Below are 13,101 nucleotides of genomic sequence, written 5' to 3'. Positions count from 1 at the left end.
GCAAATAAAGCCAAACTCGATGCAACAACTGATAAATGGGTATATTTAGAATTAAAAACATGACAAGATATGGGAGGAGAGGATATGAGACTACCTAGATTTTGACTAGTGCGAAAGGAGTGAGATCTAGTGACCCTTGCAACTCGAGGCCAAGCCTCTGGTTGTTGAGGAGTCTTCCAATTCTCTCTCCGCTTCCTCAGGGGTTCCGTCGATGCATTTTGTGCATGAGCCGATCCAATATCTAATTTCATCTACATACCCATTATCGTGTGTCTTTTAGGGCACTTGAGGTGAACAATTGTGATCAATGGGTAGTCTTTATACAAGTAACCGACTTCACAACAGGGTCTGCACTGGAATGGTACACCCTCCTAATTTAGGATCTGCCATATGATGAGCTCCCTATATTGCAAGTGGAGACTTTCTACTAGCCCTTCTCTGGTATCAAGGTGTACCAAAATTCTAGCAATGTCAATGCTATAGGACTCAATGTATGATTTATCATGGTCTAGGTATATCCCAAGATCATCCCCAATGCACCTCAATACATCCACCTCATTTCTATGTGCCAGCACTTGGACAACACCTAGTTTGCATGGTCAGGGCTTGCAAAGATGAGGTTAGACCATCCGCGCATCATAGTAAGGACAGCTGGCACTTGATTGAGGATGTAGCTCCAAATCTCCACAATCCATCATTTTAACCTAGTCGTGGAATAGTTTCTGCCTCTGACTGGGTCGACAGTCACCATGTTGTTAGTGTCTGTGGCATGCATCATGCTTATTCCTTCACGAAATACTAGTAGTCGCCCATGCTCCCGTACCTTATTACACTTAGATTTTTTCTGCCCATCCTCTGTGGGTGATTTATCAAGAACGTTCAGGCACATGTGGCTCATTATCATCTCACTCTAATATCATGGTTTCTTCTTGAGTCAGTATTTGTTGTGACATGGCTTCGAAATATCCATAAGTGTGAATATGGTGTTGTGGGCAAGTAACCCTTGGGTCGACACCTTGGTTGTCATGTATGTTGAGCCCTAGGTTATCTATGCAAAATGTGGTTGCTTCATGACCGAGTAAACCCCCAGCTACCACGCATGCTTCTCGAGAACCAGATGTTTGATGCACATGTTGTTCATATTCCCAATATTGCAACTCAAAAAGAGACGGTATTTTGAGTAATGGTTTAGGCCGCTAGTCATGTAAATTGTATATGAAATCTGAAGTTGTTACTCAGGTCGGTTGTAGAAGCCCTAGGTCATTGAGGTTGGCCACTCCATCCTCCATATCAGATATAAATGCCCCAATGTGGACATCGATTTCATGGGGGTTCTCAAGTGTTTGTGTCGTTGGACGTTGAGGTGGATCAACCGTTCAAATTGGTGTTGTATCCATCAAGTCTCATGAATAGTCAACCACCTCTTTCTCCATCCAAATGACATTTGTTTACCGTTGTTCTGATGAAAATGCTTAGAAAACATTGATGTCTTTTGCCCACAAAAATTTTGGCTTAGCGAATATTCTAGAAAGTACTTAGACGGGTATGTTATCCTTTCACAACTTGTTGCCATGCCATGCAACTGTTCCAATATTGCTAGCCCCATCCATGTGTGTAAGGTGCCCAAAGTTTGAGGATCGTGTAGTCGCCACTTTTGTCTAGTTTCCGATAGTCCCTAGGTTTCTGCCATGATTCTAGGGTTTTTCCTCAGCAAGAGAGCCATAATTTATTGAATGCATGCTACACCAGATAGATGTTTATATTGGTGCTTGAAGCTTGGGATAGCTTGTGGATTTGAGTCAAATTTAGAAAATGCAAGTGGGATCTATAATATAACTTCTCCATGGGCAAGGTGAGGGGAGGAGGCTCCAACAGCATAGCCTTAATGGTGCTAGTTGAGATTTGTCACTGTCATGAGGCTAGTGCAATGAATAAAGCATGAAATAATAATAAAAGTCATGAATTTCCACCCTATTTGACTGCTGGGAGGACATTTATACAAGGTAAGCAAGGCAATTATTCTAGACACCTAGGTTTGTGACTGAAATAAGATTATGCACGTGTCAACATTGCTAGAGGCATTAGAGATAGCGTGGAGGGAGAATTACAGCTCTCGACCCACATGGAGATTGAGGAGATTACTAGTGAGCTAGGTTATATTTGTGTGACTATTAAAAATGAAGATTAAAAATAAAAAATGAAGATTAAAAACAAAAAAATGAAGATTAAAAACCAAAAAACCTAACTAAAAACACATAAATTTAGTATGAGTGGCCAGAAACCTAGAGTAAACACACAAATCTAATTGTTCACAGATCTAATTGTGCAGCTAACTGTTTAATTTACACATTCCATTCTAATTAACTTAATATCATCTTGCTTATTATTTTTGGAATAAAAAATAAACCAACTAATCTACATCTCAAAAAACAAAAAAATTAAAATTAAAAACCAAAAACCTAACAAAAACACATAAATTTAGTATGCATGGCCAAAAACTGGCATAAAATGGATCCAATTGTGCACACATCTAATTGTGCAGCTACAAATTCAATTGACACATTCCATTCCAGTGAACTTAATCTCTGAAAAACACATTGATTCATCAGACAATTTTTTTTTTACCGATTCAATCTACAGTACATTCCATTCCAATGAACGTAATCTCTGAAGAACACAGTGATTCATCGGACAATATATTATTTTTTAAAGAACCAGACCCATTAGCAAAACAAAACCCTAACAATTGAAAGACAGTATAAAATATGAACAACTCTTCATTTTATCTCTCAAGAACACATTGATTCCCTAGGGACCACTAGGCCATGTAAGCTTAAAATAGTGATAATCCCGGTGACATTAATCATCGATTGCGATACATATGCCTTTAGATATCGCATGTGATGATATGCAATTACATGCAAATTTATGGGCCTCTAGATCACATAAAAAAATAATGTGAATCGATCAAACACTACTGGAAACCAAGAGGGGAGATTAAGTTGCATTTTTGGTCAAAAGGATTTCTTTATTATGCTTGTAAATATGGAGGATAGAGATCTAATATTTGATGGCAGTTCCAACTTCTTTGCATTAGATGGACTGTACATGCCGCTAAGGATGGAAAACTTCACTCTAAATAAGGAGATCTTCACTAAGTTCCTAGTTTGGGCTAGGTTGTTGTTGTAGCGGCTACAACCACCCTCTAAAATTTTGGCTTGCATGCATATTTTGGAGACTACCTTGGATCGTGTGATCGATCATTCCTTGGTCACTTGTTTCTAAGTCGATTATGTCCCTAATTAGGGTTCCCCACTCTCCTCCAAACCCATAAGATTAGGGGGCATTCATGTGAGCATAACCGAAAATAGTTGGCTACTATCTTTGTCACCATGATCTTTTTTACCCCTCCCCCTTTTGTGTAGGTTACTTTCCTTGCGTGAAAGGGAGATGTGGTAGCTTTTGTTTGGTAGAGTACTCACAAAGCCATTAAGAATGTCAATTATGAACATGAAGTAATGAGGTTGAATAACTTGTTGGATGGGATGGTGTGGCTTAGCCTCGCTTTGTGGTCGAGAATAGAGGATGGGATGGGTTCAGATTAGATTGATTAGGGTTATCGATGACACTAATGGGAGAATTATTAAGATTTATTTTAGACACTATGGTCTGGATGTATGACTTCTATTTTGACATTAGTTGATTTGTTACTTCTTACTTATGCACTGAGGATGGATGGTTATTTAGAGCTAAAGCCTAGTTGAGCTATGGAAGAGTAATATATAGGGTCAGAAGAGCTAGGAAAAGGAAAAATCGTAAGAGATATGCCAAGTTGGACTGTGCACTGTGCAACTCCAGTAGCCAGTCAACCTCCTGACAGCCTCGACTACGCCTTGCACATTTTTGACAGTCTGTCTCCAAGCCTCTTGGTGAAAATTGCACAATCTTCATAGACAGTCACACAGGTATGTTACATGTCATTCCTCTAGTTTGTTTTGGTTTTCTACTGACATATTTCTTGTCATGAGTGTTGCTATGTCTCTAGGTATCACAAGTGTTAGACTAACCCTCAGTAGCATAGGTACATTGGCTTCAATGACAGCAGAGTCGATGACACTATTCAGAGCACAATTGGGGATGTAGCCGATCAAGTGGTTATGAACTTCCCTATCTATGAAGACATCAAGTTGTTCATGGAAAAGGATATAAATATGAAATGGAAGTGGAATCACAAGGAGCAACACCATCAGCAGCAACACAAGGTAGCACACTTGCATGCGACACATGCAAGAGGAAGGTTGTTGACAATGTAGAGGGAGAGCAAAGTTGCAAGTTCCAACAAATCCACTTCTGATGAATGAAACTTTGGAGACTGAGGCTATGAGGAAATGGCATGACAAGAGGATAGCGCAAAGGTAGAACATGAGTTGCACAGATGAGAGAAGGAGTTGTAGGAGGAACATGTATAGTAGGAGGCGCAACATGCACATCCAGGTATATACTGTAAGACCTCTACAAAAAAAATTATTTTTCCCTATAGATAATTTATATATTACATACACATATATATATATATATATATATATATATATATACTTTGCTTAAGGTGAATTACTCTTGGTAACTATGTTCACAACAATGTTAATACCAATGTTTCACCATCACTATACTCATGGCATTTAAACAGTTAAACCTAGCATTTTATAATTATTATCCACGGCAATCATTTATCGTGTGCACTATTGGTTAGGCGTATGCATGTATCGTTTACCATGGTATAATATAATGCTTGGTTGATTATTAATTTATGAATCCTTCCCGCAGTCTCGAGAAGTATCCAGGGAAATCTTAGTTACACTTTCTATTATGGTTGAATGATTTGATGCGTTATTTAAATCCTCGGTGTGCGGTTCTGCGATTGTCATTATTATATTCCACCCGCATACAAGGTTACCCATGCCAACACTCCGTCAGCCAGGTCTGGTTTCCCGGGTTCGCTGGAGAGCTCACTTCCGATAACATTTTCCGGCCACCAACTTGGCGTTCTGGAAGCTGGGCTTTCCTAGGGTGTCCACCTGGCGTGCAACCAGCCAGCTGGCCTAAGCTGCAACCGGCCAGGACTGCTCCGATTACCGATGCTAAAGACGGGACTTTATTGTGCCTGGTACTTGGCACAATGACCCATGTGACAGCATTCATCGGAGAAATCCTGCGCCCATTTCAACGTTGAAGATGATGTTTTCCAAATCGACGGTTGTTATCTTTCCAGGTAAGGGTAATAGGTCTAAAGGGTTTTCCCATGCCACATTTGGCCATTGCAGATCATTTCCACTTTGACTCCCAGCCTTGGCAGGTCTCTGGCGATTGGAATTTCACCCGGCGCAGACCATTTGCATAACTAGCCGAGAAGGAGATAGGGATTCACCCGTTGGCCATGGTCGCGGTAACATGCACTTCTTAATCCACAGTAATGCTCCTTCGTTTATGGTTTGGATTTTTGTTTGTTTTACCATGGTTCTAACATTAATTTTTCCCTCTCCTTGCAGGTGTGAGATACGGGTATCGAGACCTGCGCATGGTAGACACAACTTCGTCTGTTCTCTTCCGTTTCCTGGTAAGAGAATGCCGACGACTTATGTACAGAAAGTTTGTGGGTAACTCTGAAATTGGTTTCGGCCGACTTGATCGAGCTATGGTGTTTTCCTTTTCTTTTTTTTTCGTTCTGAGTCACTCCTTGAATGTGACTGTAACAGAGTCCCCGCTCTGGTTTTCACCGTGGCAAAATTGGGATTTGCCCAATACTGGGATATCGATATTGTCCGTTTCGGACTGCGCTTGTTGGACTGCGCTTGCTGGACTGCGCTTGCTATATTGTATTTTTACCATGTATCTAATACAGGGCCGAGGGTTTTATCCTGAACATTTATGTTTCCATTTGGGTGGTTACAACTATTTGTAATTTCTTGACTGGTTAATGTGTTTATTTGTATATGCATAACAAGGTGCTACAGTTTCATAATGGATTTTGGGCTTCTGTCGGTTAATACTGAACTTTTCCTTTGACATAAGAATATTGTTGTTCACAGGAGACTTTCATTGCATATGCTCGTACTGTAGGACTTCTGTTAATTCCTATTTCTCGATTAGCAATATTATCTCCATTACTTACATGCTAATTTCATTTTTTTAATAATGGCTTATTGTTTCATATGGGCAAGTATTTGTCGGTTTCTCTACTCTGTCCATACCAGCCACGGCCGCCCATTTCACCGTGGGGTTCCGCAATTAAATTGGAACATTGGCACAGGGTAGTCAAGATTCGAGTGTGGGTACAGGTTACCCTCCTTATCTCGTTAATGCATGACATTTAAATTTTTTTTCTAACTTCTGTATTCAACAGAAGATACCTATAGCCACTATTTTCAGAGAATATTTCTATTAACACATGGTCTGTTTATTTTGTCGACCTGCTTTTGTTTCCTTGGATTCAAAGGAACTGCTCTGTGGAATCATATATATATATATATATATATATATATTATATATATATATATATATATATATATATATATATATATATATATATATATATATATATATATATATATATTTAGTTTTCTTTTTTATCATTTAATGGATTATCGTTTGATTAGATTCTCGTTCCTGTAACGATTGTATACAGAGTTCTTTCTTTATATCATTTACGCAGTATACTCGAAAATCATTTCCAGAGAAAGGGTTGTTGACCCTACTCTTTATGGTTTTCGTTTCTTCCTGTTGCACTATTCTTTCTTTATGGCAGTCATAAAGGAATTTCACTCCTTTCTAAGATTAATGTTTTAACATAATTCAAGTCTTTATTCTACTTGCATCTACCAAAAGATATTTTCTTTGTACAGTTTACAGTTCTCTGTCCTGTCATAAACTTTTTAATTCAATTGTCAGCATATACACAGACTACCAAGCTCTCTGTTGTACATACCTGTTCAGAGGCAAACCTCTTAGTGCGCTTGTCCACCTCCCGACCTTAGGAGGGTCCTCCTCGACCTTCCACCCCCAAGCACCCTGCAAGATTCTTGCTATCTGCAACTCTTTGGCACTGCCAAAGTTACGCTATCTGGTCCTTACCAGACATAGCGGTTTATTCAGGGAGTTCTCTGCTCCCAACATGCGCTATCTGGTCCTTACCAGACGTAGCATTCACTGCCAAATTGCAACTTTTCCAGAGCCTTACTATCTGGTCCTTACCAGACGTAGCGTTCACTGCCAAATTGCAACTTTTCCAGAGCCTTGCTATCTGGTCCTTACCAGACGTAGCAACCTCTTTTCCTGTTTCTTTTACCATTAAGTATCCTTCCTCTATGAGGGCTCAACCGCCATCTGAAAGTAGTTAGGGTTTCTTCCCTTTTTCACAGATGTCATATTTTAGTTCTAATACCCCTCTCATGAGGAAGCTCTATAATAATTAGCAGTTGGTTTTATTTCCAAGCCACACTCGTTGGCAACCAAACAATTATAACTATAATTAATTGAAACAGTAACAACAATAATAATTATCCAGTTTTACCAAACATAACCATAACCAATAGTTAAATTTATTGTTTTTAATTTAAACACTAGCAATTAACTAGGGCGTTACATCTCCCCCTCCTGAAGCTCAACATCGTCCCAATGTTGTTCACCCATAAACAGTTCGGGGTAATTTACTTTCATGCTCTGTTCATCCTCCCAAGTGGCCTCTTCTGGCCCAAAGTGGTGCCACTGCACTTTAACCTGGGTGATGACTCGTTTCCGCAGCATGACCCTTCTCCGATCTAATATGCTCACCGGCTCGACTAGGAATTCTCCTTCCTGTTCCACCTGAAACACACAACAACCTGATCAGTGTTTTCGTGGCAAATACTTGTAGCTTAAGCTTCTCACAGTATCCACATACATGTATGTCCTGCCAGCTAATTATGTGTTTAGGGTCGTAGACATATTTTTTTAAAACTGACACGTGGAAGACATTATGGACCCGGATATGGATAGGTAGGGCTAGCTGATAAGCTACTGGCCCCACTCGAGCTAAAATCTGAAAAGGCCCACAGAAACGGGGTGCCAATTTGGCACACCCATTCCATTGTAAGGCACTTCTCCTTGCTCGAATTCTAACATATACATGTTCTCCCACTTGGTATTCCTTAAAGATCCTTTTACGATCTGCAAAACTTTTCTGTTTGTCTTGAGCCACTTTTAAATTAACCTGCACTCTCTTAACCATTGCCTCCATCTCCTTTAACATTTCAGGACCCAACATGAGTCTGTCTTCCGGTCCACTCCAACTAGATGGCGTGCGGCATTTCCTGCCGTAAAGTACCTCGAAGGGACTCATCTGTAAGGATGCATGATATCTATTATTATAAGCAAACTCCACTAGATGCAAATACTCTTCCCACCGAGTGGGTTGTTGCATCACATAAGATCTCAACATGTCCTCCAACACTTGATTCACCCGCTCAGTCTGTCCGTCAGTCTGCGGATGGTATGCGGTGCTAAAATTTTATTGAGTTCCCAGACCTTCAAAAAGGGTCCTCGAAAACGCTAATGTAAATTTGACATCGCGATCGGATATTATAGTCTTTGGCAGCCTGTGGAGCTTAAATATGTTCTGCATAAAAAAAATTGTGATTTGGGCTGCACGATACATAGATTGCACCGATATGAAGTGGGCTGTCTTGCTGAGTTTGTCCACTACAACCATAATAGAGTCATTGCTCTTCTTAGACTTCGGTAACCTTGTAATAAAATCCATGGTAATAACTTCCAATTTCCATTCTGGTATGGGTAATGGTTGTAACAAACCCGCGGGGTGTTGATGTTCAGCTTTAATTAGCTGACATTCTATGCATCGTGCCAGATATTCCGTTACATCCCTTTTCATGCCTGGCCAATGATATTACTTTCGAAGAGAAGTGATTAACTTTTGATATCTCGGGTGTCCCGCATAAGGACTTTTATGATTCTCGTCCAGAATTTTCCTCTTAATATCACCCTGGTCGGGTACACATATTCTTTTCTTGTAACGTAAAAGGCCTGCCGCGTCCAACTCATAACCTTGTTGCCTGATGTGGGTGTTTGAATTCTGCAAAAGCTGTTTCTTTTGCTTGTAGATTTGATCTTCCTCAGCTACCTCTATAATTTCTTTGCTAAGGGTAGACCGTCCTTCACTAAGACCAATTTCATAAAGACAATGCACTTTTCGGCTTAACGCATCCACCACCCAGTTCTGTTTCCCTTTTAAGTGTTTGATTTCAAAATCAAAACTGCCCAAAAAGTCCACCCACCTAGCTTGTCTAGCATTTAAGGTTGGCTGACTTAAGTAGCTAGTTAAGCTGTGATGATCTGTCATCAATAAAAAAATTCTTCCCACCAAATAATGGCGCCACATTTTTAGCGCATCTACAACAGCAGTGAGTTCCAGATCATAGGCTGAATACTTCTGTTCATGTTCCTTCAATTTTCTGGATTCATACACGATCACCTTCCCCTCTTGCATCAGCATCCCCCCTACACCTTCTTTGCTGGCATCTGTGCAGACTACGCAATCCTTTCCCGGGTCTGCAATGCTCAGCACAGGTGTAGTAGTGAGCAAGTGTTTGATTTGCTCAAAGCTCTGCTGACACTCTCTTGTCCACTTAAAGACTTTCCCTTTCTTTTGCAAGGAGGTGACGGGGTATGCAACCCTGGAAAAATTTCCACGAACCGCCTATAATATCCAGCCAGCCCCATGAAAGACCTGATATCATCCACGTCTTTTGGTGTTGGCCATTCCATTATGGTTTTAATCTTTTCAGGGTCTACAACAATGCCTTCCTTGGTGATGATGTGCCCCAAATACTGGATCTTCTTTTTATAAAAGTCGCATTTGCTAAATTTTCCATATAACTGATGTTCCCGTAGAGTCTGTAGCACAAGTCTGAGATGCTCTTCATGTTCTTTAACATTCCGAGAGTATATCAGTATATCATCAATAAAAATTAATACGAATTTATCCAAATACTGATGGAAAATACATACGGAGTGTTCCATCCTTCTTCTTAACAAACAGTACTAGGGCTCCCAGGGAGATACACTGGGACGGATGTATTTATTGTCTAACAACTCCTGCAGCTGCATCTTTAATTCGGTTAACTCCGGCACATTCATCCGGTACGGTGCTCGAGACACTGGGGCTGCACCAGGCACCAGCTCTATGGTAAAGTCCAAATCTCTTTTAGGGGCCAATCCTCGTATTTCCTCAGGAAACACATCTGCGAATTCCCACACTACCGGTATGTTTTCTAGTGCATTATCTTTATCTTAAGATTTTGCATGACCCACTTGAACTGCATATACTTGACACTTTTTACGGATGCATTTAGCGAGTTGTGAGGCAGTAATTGGTCGAATCTGAACTGGCTTCAGAATACCTTGAATTTCCTGTTCATTTCCCATTTCATCCTGGTAGGAGATTGTCTTTGTTTTGCAGTTTATTATGGACCACCACCTTTCCAGCCAGTCCATTCCAATTAACACATCATAAGAGCCGAGAGGAAGTACATTTAATTCCGCTGTCACTGTCTGTCCAGCTATCTTTAATGGAAAGTTGCTGACCTTGGCCACCACCCGCCTTTTGGCCTCGGTAGCTAGCTGAACCAACCATGGACTCTTAAACTTAACAGATTGTAAATTACAGCTTTCCACTATTTTGGGGCTAACATAACTTAATGTAGCTCCTGGGTCTACTAAAACAGAAACAGTTCGATAAAAAATATTACCTTCGAACTCTACCATCGTTGGCTGGTAATCAGCTTGACGGTCCTCTAGAGCAGCATTTATTCTTGGTATGGACCGAGCCACATCACCTATTGTAGAAGCTTCATAAACCTGGGACACCTGATCACTAGCCTTTCGGTGAGGACAGTTCTTGATATAATGTGGCCCACCACAACTCCAGCATTGTACTGGCGGTCTAACTGTCCCCTCATTATCAACTCTGCCCGGCTGCTCGCTATATTTGGGCTCATTAGGTGGTTTCATTCTGAGCTGATTTCTAGACTGACTCCTACTGCTGGGCCCTTTTGAACCTCCTTTGCTGAAACTGCCACGAGCTCCCTTAATTCCCATAGTGGTTCTGCTGCCCTTTCTATCCACCCAACGCTTTCCAAAGCTATCTCCCCTTTGTTTATTCTGCTGATGGCATATTCTAGCTTTCCGAATCGATTCATCCATGGTCTTCGGGTTATCAAATTCAATCCTTTCCCGCATTGTTTGGGGTAGACTGCTAACAAACCGCTGCACTTTTTCCTTTTCCTCCCGAATATACGGTACATAGCGGAGCAGGGATGTAAATTTGGTAATGAATTCATCCATGGTCTGCTGCCCAAGCCGCAGATCATGGAATTCCCGTGCTTTTTCATTGTAAAAGCGTTCAGTCAAGTATTTCTCTTTAAAGTACTTCTGAAAAATTTCCCAAGTTATATCCTGTTCTCTCACTCCCCGCACCATCTTAACTTCCTCCCACCATAATGTAGCTTTGGCCTGCAGCTGGAAAATAGCGAGACGTGCCTTAAGATGGTGGTCATATTCGTAAACTTGGAAATATTTGTTCATGTTTATTAGTTAGGCTTTCGCAACCTCCTCGGACTCCCCATCAAAATGTGGCGGCTTAATCTTCTGAAACTCTCCTTGTAGTTCTATCCGCTGTCTTTTTGAGGTTTGATGCTCAGAAGCGTTGTCAGATTTCTCACCTCGAGCCTCCTCCCTGCCCTCCATTTCGTCCTGATCAGTATGGTAATCTGGTTCTTCTGATACATGCTTTTGCTCCGGACTGGGCTTAGGCTGGTGCTAGTTTTGTTTATCTGATAAACTTTTCAGAATCCTTTCCTGTTCCATGGTCAATCTGGTGTTGTCCTCTCGTAAACAAGCCATCTCGTTCTTCAATTCTTGGACTGTCTCCAATATGGTCAAGTTGGTGCTGCATGCCTCCTCCCCTAGCTGCACCCAAATCTCAGGATTTCCCTGAGGGTGGGTGTTGGGTCCCTATAATACTAGTGATTACCCCATTACTATTGTAGTTTACCCCCTATTTATATTTTTGTGCCCCTATTACCCCCATATTGTTATTTCTGTGCCCCATAGAATCCCTCTATTGTTATTTTTGTAGCTTTATATTATTATTGTTAGGTCAGCTCGATTATATTATGACTCCTTAGACTCCTATATATAGAAAGGAGGTTTTGTCATTTGTATCATCCAAGAATTGTTCATTTATGTAATTTAAAGGAGGTTTCCCCCTCGAAGAGGCTGAATTCTAAGGCGTGGATATCTCTTTTCTATCTTTTTGTGAGCTGGTTTCATAACATTTGGTATGAGAGCTTTGGATTCTAGGGTTTCGCTGCTCCAAACAGGTCATCATGGCATGTTCGCTATAACTTTTTTTTTGTGATGTTTCAGAAGTCGAAAAAAAAACCCATTTGAGAAGAAATCGCGATGAACCTTGGGTCCGAATTTCAGAGCGTTTCGCGCGATATTTACGGAGATATGATCTGAGGAATTTGGTCTTTTTGCAGACTCCTGAATTACATTCAAAACAGGTGACGTGGGGAAAATCGTCATAACTTTCTCTCTGGGGATCGGATTGAAATTTTGTAAGAAGGTACAGAAAGAGGATGGACTGTAGTTTCTTTTATGTGTGCTTCAGATTCAAAGGTTGAAACAGGGACTTGTGGCACGTCGTACAAGTTCGCTCTACTAAACCAGTCTAAAAGAATGTCACTGTGGGAGATTTCACATAACTCTTCCTTGGAGAATCCAACTTGGCTCAGACTTGTGGCATTGGAAATAGGACAAAGAAGGCTACTACAGGTAGCAATTTAAGAATTGGATGATCCGAAATTACAGAGATACATCATATTCAATATCAGGCTTCTATAAAGTGAAAAAAGGTGTGTAGTTTTTTTTTTAATTTTTGTGTAAGCTTGGTTTAACGGAATTCAAAGGGCATAGTAAAGCATTATTATCGGTAACTGATGCCCTGAGGAAAGAAAATGCAAACACCTAGTAAGGAACCTAAAAGCT

At 40.6% G+C, this 13,101-nt stretch overlaps 2 protein-coding genes across 2 annotated transcripts; both read right to left on the bottom strand.

Moving 5' to 3' along the window:
- Window positions 1–7,635: 7,635 nt before the first annotated feature.
- Window positions 7,636–8,374, bottom strand: LOC149201241 (uncharacterized). The gene is made up of 2 exons (XM_089401235.1): window positions 8,054–8,374; window positions 7,636–7,860 (listed from the first exon to the last, which is right to left on the bottom strand). Exons 1-2 carry the CDS (start codon window positions 8,372–8,374, stop codon window positions 7,636–7,638), a joined length of 546 nt encoding a protein of 181 aa, XP_089257361.1.
- Window positions 8,375–8,938: 564 nt separating this feature from the next.
- On the bottom strand, window positions 8,939–11,634 carry LOC149201240 (uncharacterized). The gene is made up of 3 exons (XM_089401234.1): window positions 10,452–11,634; window positions 10,114–10,292; window positions 8,939–9,748 (listed from the first exon to the last, which is right to left on the bottom strand). Exons 1-3 carry the CDS (start codon window positions 11,632–11,634, stop codon window positions 8,939–8,941), a joined length of 2,172 nt encoding a protein of 723 aa, XP_089257360.1.
- Between the last annotated feature and the right edge of the window lie 1,467 nt (window positions 11,635–13,101).

This window comes from Pinus tabuliformis, chromosome 2_1 (assembly GCF_031772625.1).
Source record: "Pinus tabuliformis cultivar Carrire ecotype Pingquan chromosome 2_1, CPIR1, whole genome shotgun sequence".
NCBI lineage: Eukaryota > Viridiplantae > Streptophyta > Pinopsida > Pinales > Pinaceae > Pinus > Pinus tabuliformis.
Note: the sequence above shows the minus strand (reverse complement) of the source record. Positions and strands in the feature narration are given on the sequence as shown.